This window comes from Notechis scutatus, chromosome 14, assembly GCF_049901735.1.
Source record: "Notechis scutatus isolate UNSWTSFEM ecotype Mainland chromosome 14, rNotScu1.2, whole genome shotgun sequence".
NCBI classification, from domain to species: domain Eukaryota; kingdom Metazoa; phylum Chordata; class Lepidosauria; order Squamata; family Elapidae; genus Notechis; species Notechis scutatus.
Window position 1 is genome coordinate 9,418,890 of NC_142022.1, and position 27,524 is coordinate 9,446,413.

At 48.6% G+C, this 27,524-nt stretch overlaps 1 protein-coding gene across 1 annotated transcript in view; it reads left to right on the plus strand.

Moving 5' to 3' along the window:
* Positions 1–2,518: 2,518 nt before the first annotated feature.
* INTS3 (integrator complex subunit 3) overlaps positions 2,519–27,524 on the plus strand; it is a 31,006-nt gene continuing 6,000 nt past the window's right edge. The window contains 25 exon segments of the mRNA XM_087943153.1: positions 2,519–2,647; positions 2,650–2,741; positions 4,169–4,252; positions 4,434–4,517; positions 7,383–7,496; positions 8,429–8,513; positions 8,988–9,054; positions 10,489–10,633; positions 11,983–12,112; positions 12,668–12,765; positions 13,585–13,776; positions 15,096–15,183; positions 15,883–15,962; positions 16,455–16,546; positions 17,615–17,721; positions 18,673–18,792; positions 19,991–20,108; positions 21,725–21,779; positions 22,036–22,139; positions 22,907–22,951; positions 23,768–23,887; positions 24,055–24,208; positions 25,520–25,588; positions 25,942–26,017; positions 26,947–27,060. Coding sequence (XP_087799279.1) covers positions 2,608–2,647; positions 2,650–2,741; positions 4,169–4,252; positions 4,434–4,517; positions 7,383–7,496; positions 8,429–8,513; positions 8,988–9,054; positions 10,489–10,633; positions 11,983–12,112; positions 12,668–12,765; positions 13,585–13,776; positions 15,096–15,183; positions 15,883–15,962; positions 16,455–16,546; positions 17,615–17,721; positions 18,673–18,792; positions 19,991–20,108; positions 21,725–21,779; positions 22,036–22,139; positions 22,907–22,951; positions 23,768–23,887; positions 24,055–24,208; positions 25,520–25,588; positions 25,942–26,017; positions 26,947–27,060 — 2,473 coding nt within the window. The 5' untranslated portion in view covers positions 2,519–2,607.

Genomic DNA, 27,524 nt, shown 5'->3' on the forward strand with positions numbered 1-27,524 from the left:
TCCAGGATTCCCCTCCCTGTTTTACTGCTTCGCCCAGGCTGCTTCCAAGGCCCAGGAGGCAAAAAAGGGTACGTGGGAGGGGTGGTGGTTTGTGTATGCTGTCTCCCCACCCCCAATGCTCTGTTTTTTGCCTCCTGGGAGCAAAAACGGGCTGGAACACTGCCGCTCCTAAAACAGGATTGCTTGTCGAAAGCGTGAAGTGTTCTTGGCCTGGTTGCTGTTGAGGTAATTCCCCGTTAGGAGAATGAGCGCATACAGGGAGACGTATTTGAGAGAAGTGTTTGAATAATACACAAACACAGCACACAGATACACTGTACAGTAAATGTAGGTTTTTACTTCCAGAAAGGTTTAAGCAAAGTCCAAAATAAGCAATCCAAAGTCATTCACAGGTAAAATCAGTCAGTTTTCAATCCAGGGATAATCCAAATAACAAATTCCAGTGTCAAAAACAGTTCAGTATCAGACTTACATTAAATCCAGTAATATCAGTCAATTAGAAGAAATGGAGCAACGGCAATACTTTCCAACAGAAGGAAACAGAGATACTCACTCTCTTCTGAGACTAAGACTAAGACTAAGACAATCCAGGTTTCTGGCTCCACCTTATGGCTGTTTGAAAAACCACACCCAATTGCAGTTTTTGCAATCTCTTAAAGACATAGTGCTAAAATGTTTATCCTGGTTTATATATTTCTAACCCAAATACCTGTTAGGTGACTTATATTCCTAACATTCTCTCCCCTTTTGGGTAAGACAATATATACAACCTTACATTCTAAGTCCATAATCTTCACAGCTCGCCTTATGCTTTATAGAGCCTTGGGCCTTTGTAAAATGATCTGCTATATTGTTTTCTGACATACAGTATTCCAGTTTAATCATCTCACTTTGCACACATTGTCTCACATTTAAGTATCTTAAATCTGTGTGTTTCGTTCTTCGGTCCCCATTCACAAAGGAGGCAGCTTCTTCCCACGCGGGAGCGTTGCAATTCATTCATTAAAAACCCCCGCTGGTCTCAGCCAATCAGAAGCCTGGCCCAGGGGCCAATCGGAAGCACAGGTGGGACCACGTGACACAGAAACTACATTTCCCACAATGCCATCCCTTTAAGGGGGAAACAGCTCTTTAATTCCTAAACGGACGGTTCCCTCTAACCAGCACAGGGGGAAGAAGTGGGTGGCAGAAGTTCAGCCCTTGATCAGAAAGCAGGGCAATTCGAAAGCGGGGTTCTTATGGCGGAATAACAGGTGGCCCACAAAGGACGGGACGGCGCATGCGCGGCGTCGGGGAGGCCGAGCTCTGGAGTGCAGGCGGAGGCTGAGGAGGCGACAGCAAAAAGGGGAGAAAAGCGAGAAAGATGGAGCCTAAGGCGCATGCGTGGGGGGGAGGGAAGCGGAGGAGTTCCATAGAGCTACGAAATGTGAAGATACACCCCATGCATGTTTGTAGACCAGCTTAGGGATGGGTTTCACTATTGGTGTCGCTACTATATTATCTTCCTCTGTGGATGGCCGCTTGTCAACCTGCAAGGCAGTGATATATTTGGGATATAAAGTGGGGTCTAAGGATTAAATCTTGATTCTAAAAGTTTTAACAAGGTGTAAAGGAACCCGGCAACGAGCTTCCGATAAGGAGGGTTGCTCCTCTTCACGTTTCCTAAGTCTACGTCCTCCTCGGAGTGGAATTTGAGATCCCTCCCCTTTTTCTCCCCCCCCGCCCCTCTTCTCCCTCATTGGCACGCCGGGAGGTCGCCTGTCACTCACCGCCGTCCTCGAGCGGCGATAGGTCGAAAGGAGGGCGAGGAGGTGGGCGCGTGACGGTGGGGAGGGGGAGGAGGAAAGGCGGGCAACTTCCGGCCGGGCTGTTTCCTTCGCCCGCTCCCTCACACACTCGCTCGTCCCCCAGCTCCGACTTCCGGTCTTGTGCCGCTGGGTGGGGGCGAAGCGGCGCACGCTCCCCCTCCCTCCTGCCCCCCCACAGGCGTAGAGCTCCCCCTTTCCTACACCCCCTTTTCAATCCCCCGAAAAAGGGGAGCAGCGCCTCCCCAGAGAGGCTCTCCCTGAGCCTCGCCGCTCAAGCCCCGCCTCCTGGGGCGGAAGCCCCGCCCCCAGGGAGCCCCCAGCCCCCTAAGCCCCGCCCCTTAGGAGCAGGACAGCTCCCCCTTCCTTTGCCCCAGCAGACCCTGGAAAGACCCCAAAAAAAATCAGTGGTTAAACACAACCTAATATAGACCCCCCCATAATAGCTGGAGCCCCTCCCCAAATAGGGACCCTCTCTATTGCCCCCAGGCTGAAGAGGGGACCTGTAGCCCCCTCCCCAATAGGGAGATAAGGGGTGTCCATATGGGGAGGGGGATTAGGCTAGCCCCCTTTGCACCCCCCAACTGACCCCTTTCCTCCTCCAGGGGTGCTTTTTATCCCCCCACCCACCCAAAAGGCCTGGGGTGGGGGTTGAGTGGGGGGCTCCCCTTTTGCCCCCTCCCTTCCTAGCCCCCCTCTTCCTAGGCCCCCTCCAGGGGGGAGAGAGCAGAGGCAGGCTTGCTAAGGGGGCAGGCAGTGGGGGGTCTCTCCCCCCTCTTAAATCGTGCCCCCCACCTCCAAAATGGAGAAGGGCAAAGGGAGCCCGGCCTCTGCAGCTGGGGGTCTGCAGGAGGAGGAGGAGGAGGAGGAGGAGGAGGAGGAGCAGGGAAGCTGCTGATCTACACCAGCCTGGATGCCAAGGATGAGTTGGAAGAGGTGGGTATTTATTGTGGGTGGGTGGGTGGGCGGGCAATGAGGAAGGGGCTTCTCTGCTTGGCCTCCCCCCAGGTGAGAGGAGCCGAGCCTGAGACAGTGGCGGGGGGTGCTTGGCTTGGTCACGGTGCTTATTCCTTCTCCTGTCGATGGGATGGGGGCTGGACTAGATGGCCTCTGGGGGTTCCCTTCCAACTCTGTGATTCTGTCAGTGTCTGCCTGCTTGTCCTCTCTAGGCGTTTCCTGCTAATCCACAGGGTTGTGGGAATGGTGTGACAAAGGATCTCTGGGGAAAGAACAGGAGTGAGGAAGAAAAGGGCGCCCTCGGAAAGGTTAAAAAGGGAAGGAAAAGGAAGGAAGGAAGGAGAAAGAATGAAAGAAGGGATGGGAAGTGAGAAAGATGATCGATTAGATAAATAGAGATTGATCTGTCAGTGATAGATAGATAGATAGATAGATAGATAGATAGATAGATAGATAGATAGATAGATAGATAATGATAGAAAAGATAGAGAAAGATAGATGATAGAGAAGATATAGATAATGATAGAGAAGATAGAGAAAGAACAAAAGAATGAAAGATAGATAAAGGGATGGGATGGCAGGTGAGAAATAAATAAAAAAGGGATGGGAAGTGAGAAAGATGATAGATTAGATAAATAGAGATTGATCTGTCAGTGATAGATAGATAGATAGATAGATAATGATAGAAAAGATAGAGAAAGATAGATGATAGAGAAGATATAGATAGATAATGATAGAGAAGATAATGATAGAGAAGATAGATAATAAGATAAAGATAGATGATAGAGAAGATATAGATAATGATAAAGAAGATAAAGATAGATAATGATAGAGAAGATAGAGAAAGAAAAAAAGAAAGAATGAAAGATAGATAAAGGGATGGGATGGCAGGTGAGGAAGAATGAAAAAAAGGAAGAGGGAGGGAGAAATAAATAAAAAAAGGGACGGGAAGTGAGAAAGACAGAGAAAGGAAGGGAAGAAAGAAAGAAAGAAAGAAAGAAAGAAAAAAGCAAGGGGTTGAGGCAGAAAGGAAGAGGGGAAAAGAAGAAGGTTTATTTTGCTGCCCCTGAAATTCTTCTAGAGATGTTGACTTGGCCTTGGAGTCTCCCCGGAGCTTGGCATCCAACTCATCTTTCTTCTCAAGGCTCTTGGGAACTTCTGAAGGGGGGGAAGCCTTGAGATGTCACCGGAGAAGCCGTTCTACCTTCTCAACAGCCCCGACCGTTGCTCTCAGCTCATCTCCTCTCTTCGGCCAGGCAAACCCTCCTAGATGGACCTTCCCACACCGCCCGTGTTCCTCCCCTCCTCTCCCAACAGGAGCTGTGGGGGCCTTGGACTTCTTGGTCCATCAGTTGAACGTCTTCCAAGAGTTGGCCCCATGGTTTTTGTTTTTTTTTGTCTTTCAGAAGCTGGAGAGGTGCATGGGGACGGTGACCTCTCTGACCGGCGGGCTCTCGGAGAGGGAAGCCAACGACGCCTTGAACGCCCACGTGAGTTTATTTAGCTCCTTCGCTTCGGATCTCCGTCCCTCTCCAACCTGGATCTTTTCTGGAGGCCCAGGATTTTCAGCCCCCGGTGTAGAAATGAAGCAAAGTTTCTGTGCCTTTTTTTACCCCTCCTTCCCTCCCACCCCTTAGCCACTGGGGTTACCTTCCTTTCTTCCTCCGCCAGGTGTGCAAAGGCGCCCCCCAGCATGAGGAAGTCTGCCTGGGCCTTTTCACCATGATCCTGACGGAGCCTGCTCAAGCCCAGAAGGTGACAAGACTTTCGTTCTGGTTTGTCTGGGATGAACACCCGTTTCTCTCTTCCACCTTTGGAAGGATTGGATGTTTGTCTGGGATGAACACCCGTTTCTCTCTTCCACCTTTGGAAGGATTGGATGTTTGTCTGGGATTAATACCCGTTTCTCTCTTCCACCTTTGGAAGGATTGGAAGTTTGTCTGGGATTAATACCCGTTTCTCTCTTCCACCTTTGGAAGGATTGGAAGTTTGTCTGGGATTAATACCCGTTTCTCTCTTCCACCTTTGGAAGGATTGGAAGTTTGTCTGGGATTAATACCCATTTCTCTCTTCCACCTTTGGAAGGATTGGAAGTTTGGGATTAATACCCGTTTCTCTCTTCCACCTTTGGAAGGATTGGAAGTTTGTCTGGGATTAATACCCGTTTCTCTCTTCCACCTTTGGAAGGATTGGAAGTTTGTCTGGGATTAATACCCATTTCTCTCTTCCACCTTTGGAAGGATTGGAAGTTTGGGATTAATACCCGTTTCTCTCTTCCACCTTTGGAAGGATTGGAAGTTTGTCTGGGATGAACACCCGTTTCTCTCTTCCACCTTTGGAAGGATTGGAAGTTTGTCTGGGATTAATACCCATTTCTCTCTTCCACCTTTGGAAGGATTGGAAGTTTGGGATTAATACCCGTTTCTCTCTTCCACCTTTGGAAGGATTGGACGTTTGTCTGGGATTAATACCCGTTTCTCTCTTCCACCTTTGGAAGGATTGGAAGTTTGGGATTAATACCCGTTTCTCTCTTCCACCTTTGGAAGGATTGGAAGTTTGTCTGGGATTAATACCGTTTCTCTCTTCCACCTTTGGAAGGATTGGAAGTTTGGGATTAATTACCCGTTTCTCTCTTCCACCTTTGGAAGGATTGGAAGTTTGTCTGGGATTAATACCCGTTTCTCTCTTCCACCATTGGAAGGATTGGAAGTTTGTCTGGGATGAACACCCGTTTCTCCCTTCCACCTTTGGAAGGATTGGACGTTTGTCTGGGATTAATACCGTTTCTCTCTTCCACCTTTGGAAGGATTGGAAGTTTGTCTGGGATTAATACCGTTTCTCTCTTCCACCTTTGGAAGGATTGGAAGTTTGTCTGGGATTAATACCCGTTTCTCTCTTCCACCTTTGGAAGGATTGGAAGTTTGTCTGGGATGAACACCCGTTTCTCTCTTCCACCTTTGGAAGGATTGGACGTTTGTCTGGGATTAATACCCGTTTCTCTCTTCCACCTTTGGAAGGATTGGAAGTTTGTCTGGGATTAATACCCGTTTCTCTCTCTTCCACCTTTGGAAGGATTGGAAGTTTGTCTGGGATTAATACCCGCTTTCTCTCTTCCACCTTTGGAAGGATTGGAAGTTTGTCTGGGATTAATACCCGTTTCTCTCTTCCACCTTTGGAAGGATTGGACGTTTGTCTGGGATGAACACCCGTTTCTCCCCTTAATACTTCGGGTGCATTGCAAGTTTGGACTCTTCCCATCACCATTATATCTCAGACCAAGAAGTCCGGGGTGGTGGGCCATAGGACTTCTCCCCCCACCCACCCCCTTTCTCCCTATCTGTCCATCCTCTGCCCCTCCCCCTCTTTCCCCCCCCTTCTTTCCGTGGTTAAAGAAGCCGCTTGAAACCTTCAGCAGTTCAAAGGGACAAGCGCCTGGCTCTGCAGGACCTGTTTAGAATTCGAAGCCGGGCCTTGAACATTTCCGGAGGAGGCCGAGGCTCGGCTCTTTCCTGGTGGCCACGGGCGGCCTCCGCAGGGCAGGGATTTTAATCAAAAGCATCTTCTGGAAGCTCGTTAAACTCTCGAAAGGGGAAGGTGGGTGGCTCAACCTGGGGTTTTTTTCTCTCTCTCTGCAGCGTGGAGTGACATTTAGTGACAGGAATTAGCATTTATGGGGGTGAAAGCTACCCGGTGCGGTTTTATTGTTATTATTATTCCTTCTTTCTTTTCCTGCATGCTAATATTTTGGCGGCGTCAGAGCCCAAGCAAGGGCTGTCGTTCACTTCTACGCCTTCCAGCCCCAAATTTTCAAGCTCTGCCTTCCAGTTTATTGACAGCTGTCAATGTGTCAGTTGGTGTACCACTTTAAGGGGGCTTCTCCCTCCTTCCTACATATGTCAATCTGTCACCTTATATACCAATATAAAGGAGCTTATGTATCCCCCCCTCCCTCCATCTGTCCAGCCACCCCTCCTTCTCTCCCTCCCCCTTTCCCAACCATCACATAATCCGGGATTTACAACCATTCATTTAGTGACTGTTCAAAGTTATGACACCACCACCTCCACCCTTCTCTTCCTTCCCCTTCCTCCTCCTCTTCTTCCTCTTCTTTTTCCTCCTCCTCCTCTTTCTCTTCCTCTTTCCTCTTCCTTCTCCTCCTCTTTCTCTCTCTTCCTCCTCTTTTTCCTCTTCTTCTTTTTTCCTCCTCTTCCTCCTCTTTCTCTTCCTCTTTTTCCTCTTCCTGCTCTTCTTCTTTTTCATCCTCTTTTTTTCTCTTCCTCCTCCTCCTCCTCCTCCTCCTCCTCCTCTCCTTCCTCTTCTTTTTCCTCCTCTTCCTCCTCTTTCTCTCCTCTTTTTCCTCTTCCTCCTCCTCTTCCTCCTTTTTCTTCCTCCTCTTTCTCTTCCTCTTTTTCCTCTTCCCGCTCTTCTTCTTCCTCTTTTTCTTCCTCTTTTTCTCCTCCTCCTCCTCCTCTTCCTTCTTTTATCCATCCCTCGTCCCTCTAATCCCCACCAGTTCGACTCCTCTCAAAAGACCCCACTTGTTCCTTTGCGTTCGGCCACCAGAACAAACTTTTCTCCCCTTTTATTTCCCCCCCCCCCCACAATCTCCCCGTGCCGCAGTGTTACCGGGACCTGGCCTTGGTGAGCCGAGATGGGCTAAGCACCATATTGACCAAGATGAACCAGATTCTCATGGAGAAATACCTCAAACTGCAAGACACCTGTCGCACCCAGGTGGGAAGCGGGCTTCTGCCTTTCTCTGAGCCCTGAGAAGCGTGTGTATGTATGTGGGTGTGTGTGAGGGGGGGGGCAAGGGGTGGATGTGGGGGGCAAATTAAGCCCAGAAGTGATTTTGGGACCCCAGGATCCAGCTTGGAGGCCCTTGTGGTCACCTGAAACCAGGTGTCCACTCATAAAATATTTCTAGGATGTTGTCAGAGTTGCCAACAGAAAGGGAGGGGGGAGCAGTGTGGCAGCTTGGAAACCAAAAGTGCATTCCATCCATGTTTTCAAAGATAGTAACTAGGCGACTGAAGTTTCTGCCATGCAAAATTCTAATTGGAGGATATGATGGATGACTCTGGGCTATGGAGGTGTCCCACTGGAGAATATGAATTAGGATACACCCAGGGGGTGGGAAGGGGGGAAACCAGGGTCAAGGGGGACAATGAATGATGTGCCTCAGAGTCCGCTACACCCAGGCAGTGCCGGACATGGTAACTCCCAATAAATCCTTTCGAAGTCTTGGAAGTTTGGCTCGAGACTCAGGATTTAAATGGGGGGGTAACTGCCGGAACCCTGACACCGTACGGCCCTTGGTGGAGGTCCCATTTTTTGGCGAGATTCCCTCCCCGCCAACAACCGGCGTTCCCTGTGGGAACGGCGGGCTCAGATTTAAGGAAGGAGATCGCGAAGAGGCCTCGCGAAGTTGGGAAAGGAGAACCAGGCGTTTGGGATCTCTAGCGTGGGTCCCGAGAGACGATCCCAAACCCCAACTTTTCTTTTTTTTTATTAAAAAAATCCCTTTTCTGCACTGCGATTTTAGTTTCAGAACATCGTCTAGTTTTGGCTGAGCTGCGACACGGCTGCGACCGGGCGTCGACGCGGCCCCGTGCGCACGCCGTCCGGAGAGCCACACGGCAGCGTGATTTCTCTTTCCTTTTTAGCTGGTTTGGCTGCTGCGCGAGATGGTGAGGAATGGGATCATCGGCATCGACGGGAATTGCATGACGTTCATGAAGCAGATCGCAGGTGGGTGCCCTGAGGGGGGGGGGAGAGGACGCTGGGGTTCGTTCCGAAATTCCGCCCCGGAGAGGTGAAACTGACTCGATCCTTGCCAGTTTCGCCTGGCTTCTTCTCACACCGGTGGATTCCTGATCTCTCTTTGGTATCGGCGGGGGGGAATTATTTCTCTTTAATTAAAAGAGAAATCATGAACTGGGCACACTGGGAGATTTTTCCAAACGCAGCAAAAGCCAGAGAGAAAAAAAATAATAAATATTTTATTCCGTTTATATGCTGCCCCGAAAGTTTTTATCAAACAAGCAAGGACTGGGCCGGTTGTCGGATTCACCCGGCAAAAGAGGTGAAACTGACTTGATCCTTGCCTGTTGGTCTTGCTTTTTTCCTCAAACTTTTGAAATCTGATTTTCCTGTTAGTCCTCGACTTAAAAACAAATGTTCATTCAGCGACCGAAATTTTCTCACTCTTCCCCCCCCCCAAAGGCGGAGATGTCACCTCCAAGAACATCTGGCTGGCCGAAAACATCCTCGACATACTGACAGAGCAGAGGTAGGATCGCTCACCTGGTCAGAATAACCAGGTGACCCGAAAAAAACCCCACTCAAGGGCCTAAAGACTCAGAAGCGGCCAAATCTTGCTTTTGTGGCGTCTTTTTTTTTTTTTCCATTTTTCTTCCCTTCCGCCCGGTTTTAACCGGCCCAAATCCTTCGTTTCCTTGACGTGTTGTTTTTTATTTTCCCGTTCTTTGGATCCGCCCGGATCTCCTCTGCGTGGAAGCAGGTGCTTTGCAACGCCGTTGAGAATTTTAAAAGTGTTTTTATTTTTATTTTTTTTAACCTGTAGAAGCCATTTCTGTTTGGGAAAAAAAAATAAATAGCTGGTTGTTGTGGCAATGCCATCCGGTAGCTTAAGCAGCGAGGGAGGGGCGGCTGCTAAGTCCAGAGGATAAGCCGGTTCCTCCAGCTAAGCCCACGATGCCATCTAGTGCCGGTTCTGGCAGAGGGAGGGCATTTCGACCGACGATCAAATGCAAATATATATATATATATAAAAATATTTTATCAGGAGGATGGCTGTTTCCATCCGGCTAATTTCAGCGTGGGACGTCAAACAGACCCTGGAAATTCCATCTTAGGAAAAGCAAAAGTGAACACTGTTTTGGCAAAAGTGGAAGGAAGGAAGGAAGGAAGGAAGGAAGAGGGAGGAAGGGAGGGAGGGAGGGAGGGAGGGAGGGAGAAGGAGGGAGGAAGGAAGGAAGGAAGGAAGGAAGGAAGGAGGGAGGGAGGGAGGGAAGGAAGGAAGGAAGGAAGGAAGGAGGAAGGAAGGAAGGAAGGAAGGAAGGAAGGAAGGGAGACAGGGAAAGGAAGGAAGAAAGTAGGGGAAGTATGTAAGTAAGGAAAACAGGATAGATGTAGATGGATAGATAGGGATAAAGATAGATGGATGGATGAGATAGGGATAGGGATAGGTAGAGGAAAGGAAGGAAGAAAATAGATAGAAGATATGATAGATAAGGAAAGATAGATAGATAGGTAGATAATAGATAGAAAATAGATAGATAGATAGATAGAAAATAGATAGATAGATAGATAGATAGATAATAGATAGAAAATAGATAGATAGATGATAGATAGATATGGATGGATGGATGGATGGGGATGTATGTATGTATAGATAGATATGGATGGATGGATAGATAGAGGTAGAGATAGACAGAGATAGATAGAGATAAATTGATAGAGATAGACAGATAGATATAATATATAATGGATACAGATAGAGATGGAAGGAAGGAAGGAAGGAAGGAAGGAAAGAAATAAAGATTGATAGATATGAATGGATAGAAGGGAAGGAGGGAGGGCCAGGATAAAGGGAGGGAGGGAGGGCATTACTACGGATGACCTCCCCGCCTTCTCCAGCGAGGGCGCCTGGGACCCTGTGAGGGCATCAGGGCAACCCCCCCCCCGTGGTCCTTCTCTCCAGGGAGTGGGTGCTGAAGAGTGCGCTGCTGATCGCTATGTCGGTGTACACGTACCTCCGCCTCATCGTCGACCACCACGGCTCGCCCTCCCTGCAGGCCCTCCGCCAAAAGGAGGTGGACTTCTGCGTTTCCTTGCTCCGGGACCGGGTGAGGAGACCCAGGCAGGGCCTTCCCCACACCCCCACACCCCCAGATCGGCTCCCAGCTGGGACCCCCCTCCCGCCTTTCCCTCTTTCAGTTGGAGCTTTTGGCCTTTGGACTCCAGGAATTGGGATGAAAGAGGCAGCGGGGCAGATGGGAAATGGGAAGAGAAGGGAAGGAGGGAGGGAGGGAAGGAAGGAAGGAAAGGAAGGGAGGGAGGGAGGAAAGAAGGAATAAAGGAGTGGAGGGAAGGAAGGAAAGAATGGGGAAGGAGGGAGGGAGAAAGAATAGAAGGATTGGAGGGAGGGAGGAATAGAGAAGGGTGGAGGGAAGGAAGGAAGGAAGGAAGGAAGGAAGGAAGGAAGGAAGGAAGGAAAGAGTATTTTTATAATTTGGGGCTAGTATATTTATATAGTTTTATTCTTTAATTTTGCCCATCCATCTGCAGTAAGATGGACAGCCAATAAATTTGATTGATTGAGATAGAATAAACGATAGACAGACAGACAGACAGATAAAATGAAGGGATGGGAAGGGAAGAAAAAGAATGAAGGAGCAGAGGGGAGGAGGAAGAAGGAAGGAAGAAGGGAAGGAAGGAAGGAAGGAAGGAAGGAAGGAAAGGAAGGATAGAAGTGGAAGAAAGCTGGAAGGGAAGGAAGGAAGGAAGGAAGGAAGGAAGGAAGGAAGGAAGGAAGGAAGAAGTGGAAGAAGATATGGGAAGGAAGGAAGTTGGAAGAAGTGGAAAGATATGGGAAGGAAGGAAGGAAGGAAGGAAGGAGATGATAGAAGGAAAGTTGGAAGGGAGGAAGGAAGGAAGGAAGGGCAGGCATGCATGGCTGGCTGGGGAATTCTGGGAGTTTCGCCCCTCCCCCTTTTACTGTCTCTCATTTGGGAGCATCCAATCACTTGGGGTGGGGTGGCCGCATAGCAAACCCCCCTCCCCTCCACAGGGACGAAATTTCAGCTGGACCAGGCGCCTGCGCCCGAATACCCAGCCCAGAGCCTTGAACCGCTGCCCCTCCCTCTCTCCCTCCTCTCCCCCCCCCTGCACAAGTGGCCTTTCAGAATGGATGGCTTGTTTATGCCCCCCCCCCACCCCCAGGGACCCCAGTTGGCCTTCGGCCGGCAGCAGCCTTTTTGATCTTCAAAGGGAGGCTTTGGCGTGCCAAACGGGGGTGTGGGTGGGTGGGCATTGGGGGGCAAGTGCCAGGCAAGGCATTAATCATTGACCGTGTGTGTGTGTGTGTTTGTGTGTGTGAGAGAGAGAGGGGGTGGATTTAGTGTTTTTAATTAATTTTAAGGTCTCTCTCTCTCTCTCTCTCTCTCTCTCTCCCCCCCCTTTTTTTGTGGCCCAGTTTATGGATTGCTTCATGGTGGGCCGAGATCTGGTGCGGCTCCTCCAAAGCGTTGCCCGGATTCCGGAGTTTGAGCAGCTTTGGAAGGACATCATCCACAACCCCCAGGCCCTGAGTCCTCAGTTCACAGGTGGGTTGAGGGACCCTGGAGGTCATCTAGTCCAACCCCCCCAGCCTCCCGCCCTAGCAGGGAGAGACCCTACATCATTTCTGGCGAACAGCGGTCCGATCTCTTCACGAAAAGCCTCCGGGGAGAGGACATTTTTAATGACGGGGTTGACTTTGAGTTGGAAGGGACCCTGGAGGTCATCTAGTCCAACCCCCCGCCCTAGCAGGGAGACCTCCAACCCCCCACCCCCACCCCATTTCTGACAAAGCAGGTGGGCTCGCCCCTTCTTCCGAAGCTCAGTTGACAAGAGAGGCCACTCGCTTAGGGACTGTTTCCAAGTTATGACGGAGCTCCTGATGACCCGGTTGTTCCCCGGGTGGTGGTGGTGGTGTTAGTGGTGTCAAGCATCAGAAGGAACCTCGGAGGTCTTCTAGTCCAACCCCTGCCCCCCCCGGGTCAAACAGACCCTCAACAAAGGGGGCGTCACCTCTCGTGTTAAGATTGGCAGGTCCAACGTTCACCTCTCATCGTTGTCTTTTTTTTTTAAACAACCCCCCACATTCAACCCCCCCCCAGGGATGTTGCAGCTTCTGCAGTCAAGGACGTCCCGGAAATTTCTGGCTTGTCGTCTCACCCCGGATATGGAGACCAAGTTGCTTTTCATGACCTCCCGGGTAATTTTATCTGGTGTTTTTCTTTCTTTTTCCCCTGGGTTTATTAGCAGCAATTCACTTCACAATCATGGGGAGGAAAGCTTATAAAAAATCTGTCTATCATTCTCTCTCTCTCTCTCTCTCTCATCTATTTATATGTATCATCTGTCTATATCATCTCTATTATCTCAATCTAGCTAATCTAATCTATCCTATCCATCCCTTTTTATCCATCTATATACTATCATCCATCTCTCTCTCTCTCTCCTATCACCCATCTACCTACCTACCTACCTACTTATTGATAGTGCTATTTCTCTATCCTATCATCCATCTATATCTATCTATCTATCTATCTATCTATCTATCTATCTATCTATCTATCTATCTATCTATCTATCGTGCTATCTATCATCTATCCTATCGTGTCCGTCTATCATCTTTACCTACCTACCTACTTACCTACTTATCTATTATCTCTTATCATCTGTCTCTCTCTCTCTCCTTCTTGCTTTTTCTATTTATCATCTTTTTCCTGTCTGCCAGTTTTTATTATCTTTCCATCTATTATCTATCTGTCTGTCTGTCTGTCTGTCTCTCTCTCTGTCATCTGTCTGTCTGTCTGTCTGTCTGTCTGTCTATCTATCTATCTATCTATCTATCTATCTATCTATCTATCTATCTCTTTCTTTAGCTATCCATCCATCCATCCTCCCTTTATCATCTATCTATCTGGTCATAAGTGGAGGACTACTGATCTTCCCGCCAGAGGGACCTGGGTCTCCCATCAAGCCAGGTTCCGATCCGAGGCAGCTCCTCCCTTCTTTCCACCCCCCCCAGGTGCGTTTGGGTCAACAGAAGCGGTATCAAGACTGGTTCCAGCGCCAGTATCTCTCCACCCCGGATAGCCAGTCCTTGCGCTGCGACCTCATCCGTTACATCTGCGGGGTGGTCCACCCGTCCAACGAGGTGCTTAGCTCCGACATCCTCCCACGGTGGGCCATCATCGGCTGGCTGCTCACCACCTGCACGGTAAGCCCACCCACCACCGCCCCTCACTTCCAGTGGCGGGCAGTTCCGCTGGCTAATTGTCCTCACCACCCGGAAATCCTTCCTCTTAGTTCTAGGTTGCTCCTCCTCTCCTTGGTTAGTTGGAGACTCTTTTTAAGTGGAGGTTCCAGGGTGGGACTTGATTTAAATCGCGTTGATTTAAACCACGATTGGAATCCCTAGTAAAAAAAAAAAAAGCCTTGATTTAAATCAACGCGATTTAAATCGTAATTTTTTAAGGGCATCGTCTCACCGTTGACTCACCGGCAGTCCCAATATTGCAGACTGGATGTTATCTGAAATAGAAAACTTATCTTCCAATCTTCTTAGATTGGAAACCAGAAGTATATCAGTTGAGCATAATAATCCCAGAAGGTTATGAAAAAGGAATTGCTTATTTATCTTTACGTATACTGACCGCAGCAAGGATTAGCTACGCAAAATTTTGGAAAAATGAGAATATTCCACCAGATGAGGAGGTAATTAGATTCTAGAATGCCTTGAGATGGACAGATTAACTTTAAAAAGAAAAGAAAAAGAAGAAAGACTCAATACTATTTGATGTGGAATAGATTTTATGAGTGGCTTAAAACAAGGGGTAGAAGTTAAGAGGAAGAAAAACGATGAACGTTCTTATTAAAAACAGGGAAGAGATATAACCAATTGCTATAAATGTTAAAAATATGAGTGAGTTTAATTACAAAGAATGGGAACTATATTGTATGGGAACTGTAGTATTACTAGAGCTGTTCATTTAGGTGTTATATTGTTAGTATTATTATTAGTAAATGGACAATATTATTTACAGTATTAGCTATGTTTCCTTTTTTGTGTGTGTCAAAACTGGACAAAACGCTGTACTCAAAAAATGTTTATGAATAAAATCCAAAAAAGAAAAAAGAAAGCTATCTTCAGATAGATTTGTTTTCTTTAATAAAGCATTGGATCAAAATCAATTGGATGAAAATAAAAAAATAATCCAATTTAAATAAATAAAAAACCCAATTTAAATTTTTAAAAATCCCGATTTTTTTTGATTAAAAAAAAAAAAACACACCAATTTTTATCCACCCCCCCCCCCCGGAGGTCCTGTATGAGTCTGTGTTCTGGGGGAAAAGGGGGCTGGCTGGCAATTCGGGGCACATTCAGACCCTACCCCAAAAGGGAGGAGAGCAGGAACGGGCTTACCCAGGTCAAAAACGGACCAGAAAGGAGCCAGAACTCACACAGAGGACCAACAGGGAATCCCCCCCTGCATTGGGGAACAGCTTCGAATCCTCCCTCCTTTTCTTCTCTTCCAGTCTAACGTGGCTGCTTCCAACGCCAAGCTCGCCCTCTTTTACGACTGGCTGTTCTTCAACCCCGATAAGGACAGCATCATGAATATTGGTACGGCGGCAGGGAGCGCGGGTTAACTTTTCTCCCCCCCCCCAGTACTGTGTGTGTGTCTTCCCTTCCCCTAAATTAGAGGTTCGTCCATGACATTAGACAAATAAATGCCTGGAATGTTGGCCTTTACGTTCTGGTCTCTGGTGCCGCAGCATAGTTTACAAGCTAGTTGTCGACTCAGCGACCGACTCAGCGACCGTTTGTTAAATGTCCATTCAAACTTAACGACGGCAATGAAGAAATAAAAAAAAAAAAAGGCCATTTTTTTTTCACACTTAATGGCCGTTGCGGGTCACCGGATCAAAATCCGGACGCTCGGCAGCTGACTTCACGTTTACGATGGTCGCCTGGGGGGGTCCCTTCTGGCGGCCCTTCCGACGAGCTGATCCAGTTGGAGGTGAAGCCCGATTCACTGAAACGGCCATGTTCCTAATTTCACTGTCACTAGGACGGACTCCGCCCACGACGCGGCCAGGAAGTGTCGTCAAAATGGGACAGGGCTCCCCCCTGAATCAACGCCTCGCTTGGCCGCAGAAATTGGGGATAGGCCCTCCGTGGAGGTCGTAACTGGAGGACTAGCCGCGGTGGGGTGGTCCTAAGGGGATTCAAACAGGCCGTGTTGCCAAGTTATGGTTTCTTGCTCAATTCCCCACCATTTTGTTTTGTGTGTGTGTGTGTGTGTCTTTGAATTTGCTACAGAGCCTGCCATCTTCGTCATGTATCATTCCATGAAACCCCATCCGGCAATCACAGCTACCCTGCTGGACTTCATGTGTCGGGTAAGACCTTACCGTTTCCCCCCCCCTCGAGGTGGCTCTGTGCTGGGCAGCCCGTGCCCCCTCCTCACTCACAACCCCCCCTCCTTCCCCCATTTATTCTTTGTCAACCCATAAAACATTCCTAGGCTTGTTTTAGTAGTTGCCATAAAAAGGAGAGAAAAGCGGAAGTAACATTCCAACTCTTCTCTTTAAAAGATTGTAACTAAACTGCCAGAGCTTTTGCCCGCGAATATATTTAATTGGAGAATCTGATTGATGACACCCAGCCTGTGAATGGGCTCAATTGGAGAATCTGATTTATGACACGCCCAGGGGAGAAGGGGGAACCAGACTCACAGGGGACTGTAAGTTACTTTAGGCCAGAGTTGGCTTCATCCAGGGCAGTTCCAGTATGTCGCCTTTAATAAATCCTTGGAAGTTTTTTTTGAAGTTTGGCTCGAGGATCACGATTCAATTAGGGCGATTGCTGGAATCCTGGCATTCTTCATTCAGATCATTCCGAACTTTTATCCCGCGTTGGAGGCCCACGTCCGTCAAGGCGTCTTCAACTCCCTCACCCACATCGTGGAGAAGCGAGTCTTGGCGTAAGACCCTTGGGGTGGGAGTGGGTGTGGGTGGGTGGGGTGGGGGCGACATTCAGGGGGTGGGCTTCGAAAAATGTCAGCAAGGGATTCTCTGCCAGGTGGCTTGGTGGGCGTGGCCTAGTCGGCCTTCTGTACCACGGCCGGGGGGGGGAGAGCGTTTTTACCCTCCCGGACTCCAGAGGCTCTCAGAGGGAAGGAAGGAAAGGAAGGAAGGAAGGAATAGAGAAGGATTGGAGGAAAGAAAGGAAAGGAAGGAAGGAATAGAGAAGGATTGGAGGGAAGGAGAAAGGAATGGAGAAGGATCGGAGGGAAGGAAGGAAGGAATAGAGAAGGATTGGAGGAAAGAAGGAAGGAAAGGAAGGAAGGAATAGAGAAGGATCAGAGGAAGGAATAGAGAAGGATCAGAGGAAGGAATAGAGAAGGATCGGAGGGAAGGAAGAAAAGGAAGGAAGGAATAGAGAAGGATTGGAGGAAGGAAGGAAAGGAAGGAAGGAATAGAGAAGGATCGGAGGGAAGGAAGGAAAGGAAGGAAAGAAGGAATAGAGAAGGATTGGAGGGAAAGAAGGAAGGAAAGGAAGGAAGGAATAGAGAAGGATCAGAGGGAAGGAAGGAAAGGAAGGAAGGAATAGAGAAGGATTGGAGGGAAGGAAGGAAAGGAAGGAAGGAAGGAATAGAGAAGGATCGGGGGAAGGAATAGAGAAGGATCGGGGAAGGAAGGAAAGAAAGGAAGGAAGGAATAGAGAAGGATTGGAGGGAAGAAGGAAAGAAAGGAAAGAAGGAATAGAGAAGGATCGGAGGAAGGAAGGAAAGAAAGGAAGGAAGGAATAGAGAAGGATCGGAGGAAGGAAGGAAAGAAAGGAAAGAAGGAATAGAGAAGGATCGGAGGGAAGGAAGGAAAGGAAGGAAGGAAGGAATAGAGAAGGATCGGAGGGAAGGAAGGAAAGAAAGGAAAGAAGGACCTGCCACAAACACGGACGTTGGGGAGGCTTTTTTAAAAATATTTTTCGACTATTGAGATCTATGGGTCAACGTTCCCCCCCTCCTCTCTCCTTCCTCCTCCCCCCACAGACACCTGGCTCCTCTTTTCGATAATCCGAAGCTGGACCGGGAACTCCGGGCGATGCTTAGAGAGAAGTTTCCAGAATTCTGCACTTCTCCTTCTCCTCCGGTCGAAGGTCGGTCGCCCATCGCCGTCCAGATTACTTCCTGTTAGGAGATCTTTGGGGGTGTGGGGGGGGGGGCAGCCTAGGCCTCTGCCGTTCATCCTCCTTATTTAAAAGAGGCATAAACCAACCAGAATAATGCTGGAAGGGGACCTTGAGGTCCTCTAGCCCAACCCCCCCGCTGAAGCAGGAGGCCCTATATATATATATATATACCATTCTGGATAAATGCTGCCCAGTCTCTTCTTCGCGTACATTCAGAGTGACAGTAAAGTTATTCTAAGTCTGTTCCAAACAAACGGCTGTCCAGTCTCTTGTTAAAAGCCTCCAGTGATGGAGCCCTCACCACTTCCGGTGGCAAGCAGTTCCACTGGTTCATTGTCCTCAGTTGTCAGGAAGTTTCCCTTTCATCCCAGGTTGCTTCTCTCCTTGGTTAGTTTCCATTGGCTGCTTCTCATCCCGCCTTGTGGGGCTTTGGAGAATAAACTGACCCCAAATCTTCTTCAGGGCGGCCCCTCAAATATTGGAACACTGCTATCCTGTCACCCCTAATTCTCGTTTTATTTAGACTAGCCAGACTCAGATCCTGGAGCCGTTCGTCCTGTGTTTTAGTCTCCAGGCCTTTTAATCATTTTAGTTACTCTTCTCTGCACTTTTTCCAAAGTCCCAACCTCTTTTATTGTAATCAGGTGGCCCAAATTGGATGCAGTATTCCAGGTGTGGCCTTACTAAGGCTTTATGGTGCCCGTGTAGCTCCTGCTGGCGTGGGGTAGGGTGGGTCACTGCTGGAGAAATGTGGCTGGTTTTTACTCCCTCCTAGCGTCTCGTCTCCAAGACCGGCCTGTCAGTATTGGGCTGACCCTCCCGGCTCTAGGGGATCATGGGAAATGAAGTTCCTGCTGGAACTGACTGCTTCCCTCCGGCCCATCTGCCTCTGCCTTGTGTCCCCCCCCCTCTCCCCAGTCAAAGTCGAGGAACCGACGGCTGCCGAGATGGACAACCACATGTCCGACCGAGACGACGGCTGCTACGACCACGCTGAAGCCACCTTTAGCGACGACGAGGAAGACGTCAACAGCAAAGGTGGGGTAGATAGGGGCGGCCTGGTTTTCCCCAGCGGCCCAACGGACCATGAAACAGAGAGGGGGAAGATGATAGAGAAATATTAGATAGATAGAGATAAGGCCGATAGATATACGATAGAGAGAAAGGGTAGAGAGAAGAGAGAGAGAGAGATAAGATAGACAACATAGATGGGTGGATAGATAGATGGATAGATACACAGATTGAGAGAGGTGGATGGATAGATGGATTGAAATATAGATGGATAGTTAGATGATGGATGGATGGATGGATAGATAGATGATGGATGGATGGATAGATACATAGATTGAGAGGTGGATGGATAGATGGATTGAAATATAGATGGATAGTTAGATGATGGATGGATGGATGGATAGATAGATGATGGATGGATGGATGGATGGATGGATAGATTGAGAGAGGTGGATGGATAGATGGATTGAAATATAGATGGATAGTTAGATGATGGATGGATGGATAGATACATAGATTGAGAGGTGGATGGATAGATGGATTGAAATATAGATGGATAGATGATAGATAGAGAGATAGATATAGATAGATAGGTAGATAGATAGATAAATAAATAATAGAAATAGATGGATAGATAATGGATAGATAGAATAGATATGGATAGATAGGTAGGTAGGTAGATAGATAAATAAATAATAGAAATTGATGAATAGATGATAGATGGATAGATAGATATGGATAGATAGGTAGGTAGGTAGATAGATAAATGATGGATGGATAGATACATAGATTGAGAGAAATGAATGGATAGATAGAAATATAGATAGATAGTTAATGGATGGATGGATAGATACATAGAGATAGAGGGATAGAAATATAGACGAATAGATGGAAGATAGATAATGGGTGGATAGATGGATAGAAATATAGATGGATAGATAGATGATAGATACAGATGGATGATAGAAGGAAGGAAGAAGGAAGAAAGAAAGGAAGGAAGGAAAGGAAGGAAGGAAGGAAGGAAGGAAGGAAGGAAGGAAGGAAGAAAGAAAGAAAGAAAGAAAGAAAGAAAGAAAGAAAGAAAGAAAGAAGAAAGAAAGAAAGAAAGAAAGAAAGAAGGATGGATCTTTTGCAAATCGTGGTTTTATCAGCCAATGCAGGTTTACACGAGTGTTGAGCACCGACCATTTCCCCTCCCTCTCCCTCCCTCTCTCTCTCCTCGCAGGGAAGAAGAGGGAATTCCGCTTCCACCCCATCAAAGAAGCCGTGGTGGACATCACCCCCTTCCTGGAGCAGCTGGACGAGTCCCTCAAAGATAAAATCCTCCTCTTGCAGAAGGGGAGGTGGGTATCCTCCCCCCACCCCCCCATTTGTCTGAAGCAGTACAGGGGCTTGTGTTTGAGCAGGAGGGGGGTTGGACTAGAGGACCTCCAAAGGTCCCTTCCCACTCTCGAGTTCTTCTCCGGATGCTTTTCTTGAACCAACCTTTAGGCTTGCAACAGGCGGAGGCCCCCCCCCCCGGGAGATGCTCTGCGGTTGGTGTTGGGGGGTGCGTTGCAAAACATTTTGCAAAAGGGAAGGGGGGAAAAAAACACACACACAGCTTGCGTTGTCTTTTTCACCGCTGAATTGACAACCCAGCCAAGCAACGAGCCCAGGCTGATCATTCCTTTTACACACACACACACCCTTTTGTGGGTCCCTGTGGATTTCGCCTCCACCTTGGAAAGGGCTGTAATGGGGGCGTTGCAAGGAGGTCTGTGGTTCCCCCACCACACACACACACACACAAACACACACACACACACAGGCTGGCCTCTGGTCTCACACAATTCTTTGCAAACCTCACTTTCTCTCTCTCTCTCTCTCTCTCTGGAATCCAGCCATGCACAACTGGAGTGTTGCAACTTCCCCCCCCCCCTGTTTTGGAGGGGTGGGGGGGAGGCCTTTTGACCCAGGGCCTCCATTCATTAATTCAGCCTGTCATGACTAAGAGAGTTTAATAAACTTGTTTTTTGCAAAGGTTCTGCAGGATGAGTGTTTGGGCAAGAGGTGGGAGACAGGGAAAGCTTGATTAAACCAGGATTCCTGCTGTGGAAATATCAGGATTCCTGATGTGGAAATATCAGGATTCCTGCTGTGAAACCAGGATTCCTACCGTGAAACCAGGATTCCTGCTGTGAAACCAGGATTCCTGCTGTGAAACCAGGATTCCTGCTGTGGAAATATCAGGATTCCTGCTGTGAAACCAATTCCTGCCGTCAGGATTCCTGCTGTGGAAATATCAGGTTCCTGCTGTGAAACCAGGATTCCTACCGTGAAACCAGGATTCCTGCTCTGAAACCAGGATTCCTGATCTGAAACCAGGATTCCTGCTGTGGAAATATCAGGATTCCTGCTGTGAAACCAGGATTCCTGCTGTGAAACCAGGATTCCTACTGTGAAAGCAGGATTCCTGCTGTGAAACCAATTCCTGCTGTGAAACCAGGATTCCTACCGTGAAACCAGGATTCCTGCCGTGAAACCAGGATTCCTGCCGTGAAACCAGGATTCCTGCTCTGAAACCAGGATTCCTGCCGTGAAACCAGGATTCCTGCCATGAAACCAGAATTCCTACCGTGAAACCAGGATTCCTGCCGTGAAACCAGGATTCCTGCTGTGGAAATATCAGGATTCCTGCTCTGAAACCAGGATTCCTGCTGTGAAACCAGGATTCCTGCTCTGAAACCAGGATTCCTGCTCAGAAACCAGGATTCCTGCCATGGCTGGTCTTTGGATCGCAGAGCTGCTGGGTTGTAATTTTCCCTAGTTAAGAGACTTATAATAACTGCTTTCCCCCCCCATCTTATATATAAGTCTCTCTCTTATACACACACACACACACAGCTACATAATATATGTTCTCCTCTTTTTAACTCGAATTTCCTTCTTTTTTTTCACCCTTCCTGTTGGGCTGCAGCGATACCGAAGCGCAGTGTGAAGCCATGCAGGAAATTGTGGATCAAGTCTTGGAGGTAAACAGCTGGTTTCTGGATTTTGCACGGATTTTTTGGGTGTGTGTGTGTGTGTGTGTGAATTTGAGGCCGGAGGCCCCCATCCTTTGAGAAACGCAGCGCAAGCTTGCCCTTGAAGTAAACCTCCCTGCCCTTGTGGCTTAGGATGCTCCTTTTGTGGTGTGTTGCCCAATCACGCTGCACTGTCCTTCCCTCCCGTCCTGGGTTCTTGAATCTCCTTGCACGCTCACTGTTGGTGTCGCACTCTCTTTTCCAGGAGGATTTTGATCAGGAGCAGCTCTCAGTCCTGGCGTCCTGCTTACAGGAGCTGTTCAAAGCTCATTTCCGTGGGGAGGTTTTGCCCGAAGAAATCACGGAAGAGTAAGCACGCGGGAACGGGATAGTTGATCCTCCGTCTATCTGCTCGTACGGGATAGTAAATCCTCGGTCTATTTGCTCGTACGGGATAGTTAATCCTCGGTCTATTTTCTCATACGGGATAGTCAATCTTCGGTCTATCTGCTCGTACGGGATAGTCAATCCTCGGTCTATTTGCTCGTACGGGATAGTTAATCCTCGGTCTATTTTCTCATACGGGATAGTCAATCTTCGGTCTATCTGCTCATACGGGATAGTTAATCTTTGGTCTATTTGCTCATACGGGATAGTTAATCTTCGGTCTATTTGCTTGTATGGGATAGTCAATCTTCAGTCTATTTGCTCGTATGGGATAGTTAATCCTCGGTCTATTTGCTCATACGAGATAGTTAATCCTTGGTCTATCTGCTCATACGGGATAGTTAATCCTTGGTCTATCTGCTCATACGAGATAGTTAATCCTTGGTCTATCTGCTCATACGGGATAGTTAATCTTCGGTCTATTTGCTCGTATGGGATAGTCAATCTTCGGTCTATTTGCTCATACGGGATAGTTAATCCTTGGTCTATTTGCTCATACAGGATAGTTAATCTTTGGTCTATTTGCTCATACGGGATAGTCGATTCTCTGTCTTGCTGCTCTTGATTTTTGTGAGAATAGGCCAGGAGGAAACTGGCTTGTTTAGTCCAAAAAAACCCACACAGATTGAAAGATAGTTCTGTGGCATGTGTAAATTTAGCGTGTCTCTCTTTTTTACATTTTCGCATAGGTCTCTGGAAGAATCTGTAGGAAAGCCGCTTTACTTAATATTTAGGTAGGTTTCCTGTTCATTCCTTCATTAGATTTTTTATCCTGTACTTTATGAGTAACTTGAGGCGGTGAACAGATCCAAACACACCTTCCGCCTCCTATTTTCCCCACAACAACAACCCTGTGAGGTGGGCTAGGCTGAGGAGAAGGACTGCCCCAAAGTCACCCAGCTGGGCGTCATGCCTAACGCAGGACTAGAACTCCCAGTCTCCTTGTGATTGGCCCAGAGTCACCCAACCGACCTTCGTGACTTGACTTAAGGCGGAACTAGAACTCCCAGTCTCCTAATGATTGGTTCAGAGTCACCCAGCCAACTTTCATGGCTAAGATGGGACTAGAACTCCCAATCTCCTGGTAATTGGCCCAAAAGTTACCCAGCTGGGCTGCATGCCTAACGCAGGACTGGAACTCCCCGTCTCCTTGCGATTGGCCCAGAGTCACCCAACCGACCTTTGTGACTTGACTTAAGGTGGAACTAGAACTCCCAGTCTACTAGCGATTGGTTTGGAGTCACCCGGTTGGCTTTCCTGGCTAAGGCGGGACTAGAACTCCCGGTCTCCTCGCGATTGACCCAGAGTCCCCCGACCAACATTCGTGACTGAGTCAGAACTAGACCTCCCAGTCTCCTGGTTTCCAAGCCAGCGCCTTAAACGACTACCTCAAAGTGTCCCTCCCCGTTCTGAACCTCCCCCTCTGTTCCTCCCTTTGGTGCCTGAACCTTGCGGGAGAACCTCCGTGTGTGTGACCCGGGGTTTTCCACGCATGTGTGAACCCTCACCTGCTGCTTAACTCTCCCCTCCGCCGCCGCCCCCGTTTTCAGGAACCTCTGCCAGATGCAGGAAGACAACAGCAGCTTCTCGGTCCTGCTGGACCTCCTCTCGGAGCTGTATCAGAAGCAGCCCAAGATCGGGTACCACCTGCTCTACTACTTAAAGGCCAGGTGAGGGTTAGGCCTACGGGGCGGAAGGAGGGTTGGGTGTGGCTGGGGGGGGTGGGGGGAAACGGTCCTTGCCCTCCGAAGCGAGGGAGAGCGAGGGCCCGAGAGACAGAGAGAGAGAGAGAGAGCCCTCCTCGAACCTCCCGTGGTTGAACCTTCCCCCCCTCTAGCAAAGCGGCGGCCGGGAAGATGAACCTTTACGAGTCCTTCGCTCAGGCCACCCAGCTGGGCGACCTGCACACCTGCCTGATGATGGACATGAAGGCCTGCCAGGAGGACGACATCCGGCTCCTCTGCTACCTCACGCCTTCCATCTACACGGAGGTAAGGACCCCCCACCCTCACCCCCCCGCCCACACGGACTCCACGGAGGGCAAGAGGGAGCCCCGCGGAGGGAGGGAGGGAGGGAGGGGAAGGTGCTTGGAGGGGTCTTCTTTAGTTTGTGTTTCTCCTCCTATTTCTATTTCTTCTTCTATTTCTCCTTTTCTCTTTCTCCTTCTTCTATTTGTCCTCCTCCTCCTCCTATTTCTATTTCTATTTCTTCTATTTCTTCTCTTCCTTTTTCTATTTCTCCTCTTCTTCATTTCTTCTTTTTTCTTCCTCTATTCCTCCTTTTCTCTTTCTCCTTCTTCTATTTCTCCTCCTCCTCCTCCTATTTCTATTTCTATTTCTTCTTCTATTTCTTCTCTTCCTTTTTCTATTTCTCCTCTTCTTCATTTCTTCTTTTTTCTTCCTCTATTCCTCCTTTTCTCTTTCTCCTTCTTCTCTTTCTCCTCCTCCTATTTCTATTTCTTCTATTTCTTTTTCTTCTTCTATTCCTCCTTTTCTTTTCTTCCTTCTATTTCTCCTCCTCCTCCTCCTCCTCCTATTTCTATTTCTTCTATTTCTATTTCTTCTCCTCCTTCTCCTATGTCTCCTTCCTCTTTTCTCCTCCTCATCCTTCTATTTCTCCTCCTCCTCCTATTTCTTCTTCATTTCTTCTATTTTTTCTTCTATTTTTATTTCTTCTTCTATTTCTTCTCCTTTTCTCTTTTTCCTTCTCTTTCTCCTCCTCCCTCTTCTCCCCCTTACTCCTCCTCCTCCATCATACTTCCTCATTTTTCTCCTCCTCCTCCTCTACTCTTTCTCATCCTCCTTCCACTCTTTCCCTTCCTCCATAACCATCATCTCCCCTCCTTCCTTTTTCTTCTTTTCTTCGCCTCCTCTTTCCTTCTCCTCTTCTATTTCTTCTTCTTCTCCCTTTCTTTCTCCTCCTCCTTCTTCCTCTTCCTCCTCCTTTCTCCTTCTCCTAGTCCTTGTCGTCCTCCTGCTCCTTCCTTCCTTCCTTCCTCCCTCCCTCCTCCTCCTCCCTCCCTCCCTCCCTCCCTCCCTCCCCTTTTGCTTCCTCCTCTTCTTCCTTCATCTCCTCCTTCCTCCTCCTCTTAAAATATAAACCTCCTTTTACCTCCAAAATTACAGAAGAAGCACACTGCTCCCCCCACTCCCTTCCTGCTCCCCCAAAATACAGAATTTACTACAATGGAAGGTTTATTTCCGACTGGTTGCTTCTCAGCTGCTTCAATCTCCCCCCTCCCTTACAAGCCCCCCCACTTCCCAGCCTTGGGGTCTTCATTCTCGTTCTCCTTTTTCTCCCAGTTCCCCGACGAGACCCTCCGAAGTGGGGAGCTGTTAAACATGATTGTCGCCGTCATCGACTCTGCACAGGTAAGACGCAGAACCGGAAGAAGAGAAAGAGAGAGAGAAAAAGAGAGAGAGAGAGAGAAGAGAGAAAGAGAGAGAGAGAGAGAGAGAAAGAAGAGAGAGAGAGAGAGAGAGAGAGAGAGAGAGAGAGAGAGAGAAGAGAGAGAGAGAAGAAGAGAAGAAAAGAGAGAGAGAGAGAGAGAGAGAGACTCAAACTGGGCAGGGAGGATGGAGCCGAATGGAGGAAGACCAGGCTGTTGATTTAAAAAAAAAAAAGAACTACAAAACCCATCCTGGCTTGGCTTCCTTGTCACTAACCCTGGTGCAATTTCCCTCCCCCCCCCCCTTTTTTTTCCTCCTGTTTCTCCTTCTTACAGCTCCAGGAGCTGGTTTGTCACGTCATGATGGGGAATTTGGTGATGTTCCGGAAAGATTCGGTCCTTAATATTCTGAGTGAGTGAATGGCGGCCGCCCGGAATGGCATTGGCTTTCTCTCCCCCCCACTCCAGCCTTCCAAGTGGCCGTCGGGAGCAATCTCGGCGAAGGGCTGAGAACGATGCTGCCCGTTTTGTGTTCTTGACCGAGGCTTACGGAGACGCTCACAAACACGTGTTAGTCCCCCCAAAACCCCTTTGTTCTTGATTTACACAGCCGTGAATTTTACTCATTCATTTAGCCCGTAATGAGTCTGAAACAGTTTGTAAGGAGTCTGCCATGGAAGGAGTCTGCCAAAGTCCTTCGGGATAAGTCTGATCAGCACCCACCTTGATCTTTCTTGAAATGCTGCCCAAATTGCCAACTAGTTAGTTATACGAGGCCAAAATGGAGCACAAATTCAACGTGGAGGTTCAGGTTTCAAGCCGACCAGTACGGACAAAGTTGCTTCCTGCCAAGGCTCCTGTCCCTTTGCTCCTCCTTTATGTCTCATCGAGGGCCAATCCCCTCCAAGTCTTACTTCGGAGTTGCCCCTTTTGTCTTAACCGTTCTTGCCTTCTGGCAGCTCTGTGCATGCGCGCCCTGGGAACAGGCTCCCGCTATTCCTCTGCCTCGCTGCTGTCAGATTTTGGAGGCTCCGGAGTCGGCACATAACTCCCAGGTGGCCCTGGCCCCCGCAGGACCCTCCCCAGACTCCCGGACTGGCCCACGATCCTCCCCACTGTCCGACTCTGCTGCCGTCTTCGCAGGCCACCAGCGGACCACAACAACTTGTGGACTCCAACTCCCAGAATCCTCTGTGGTCCCTCCTTGGCCCAGGAAGCCTAGAGAGGCTGGGTCAGCCTGCGGGGGGGAGGATTGTGGTATTTTTGTGTTGAATTGTGTCTTTATCGACTCTTTTCCTTTCTGTTTTTTTTTGGGGGGGTATTTTCTTCTTTTCTCTCCAGTTCAGAGCTTGGAGTGGGAGACGTTTGAGCAATATTGCACCTGGCAGCTTTTCCTGGCGCACAACATTCCCCTGGAAACCATCATCCCCATCCTTCAGCACCTCAAGTACAAAGGTGAGAAGTCCCTTAGGTTGGCCGCCAATCTCCAGCCCCAGCAAAGGGGTGTGTGTGGGGGGGGGGGAAGCAACGCCATCCTGAATACACGAAGTTGTGGCTTTGTTTCCCCCCCCAAAAAAAACTCTCTCCCCCCCCCCGTAGAGAAATGCAGGGCGGGTCTCGAACTTAACGATGGAGTCACTTAACGTCCGTTCAAAGTTGCGACGGGCCTCTCTCTAGAACCCCTTGGTGTCCGGATTCTGGCCGTTACCCCAATGAAATCACGAGTCTTGAGCCAAAACTTCCAAAACTTCCCCCTGGGTGTATCGTAATTCATATTCTCCAATGGGACACATCCCTAGCCCAGAGTCATCCATCCTCCATCATGTTCTCCAATTGGAATTTTGCACGGCAGAAACTTCAGTCGCCTAGTTGCTATCTTTGGAAAACATTGATGGAATGCGCTTTCGATTTCCAAGCTG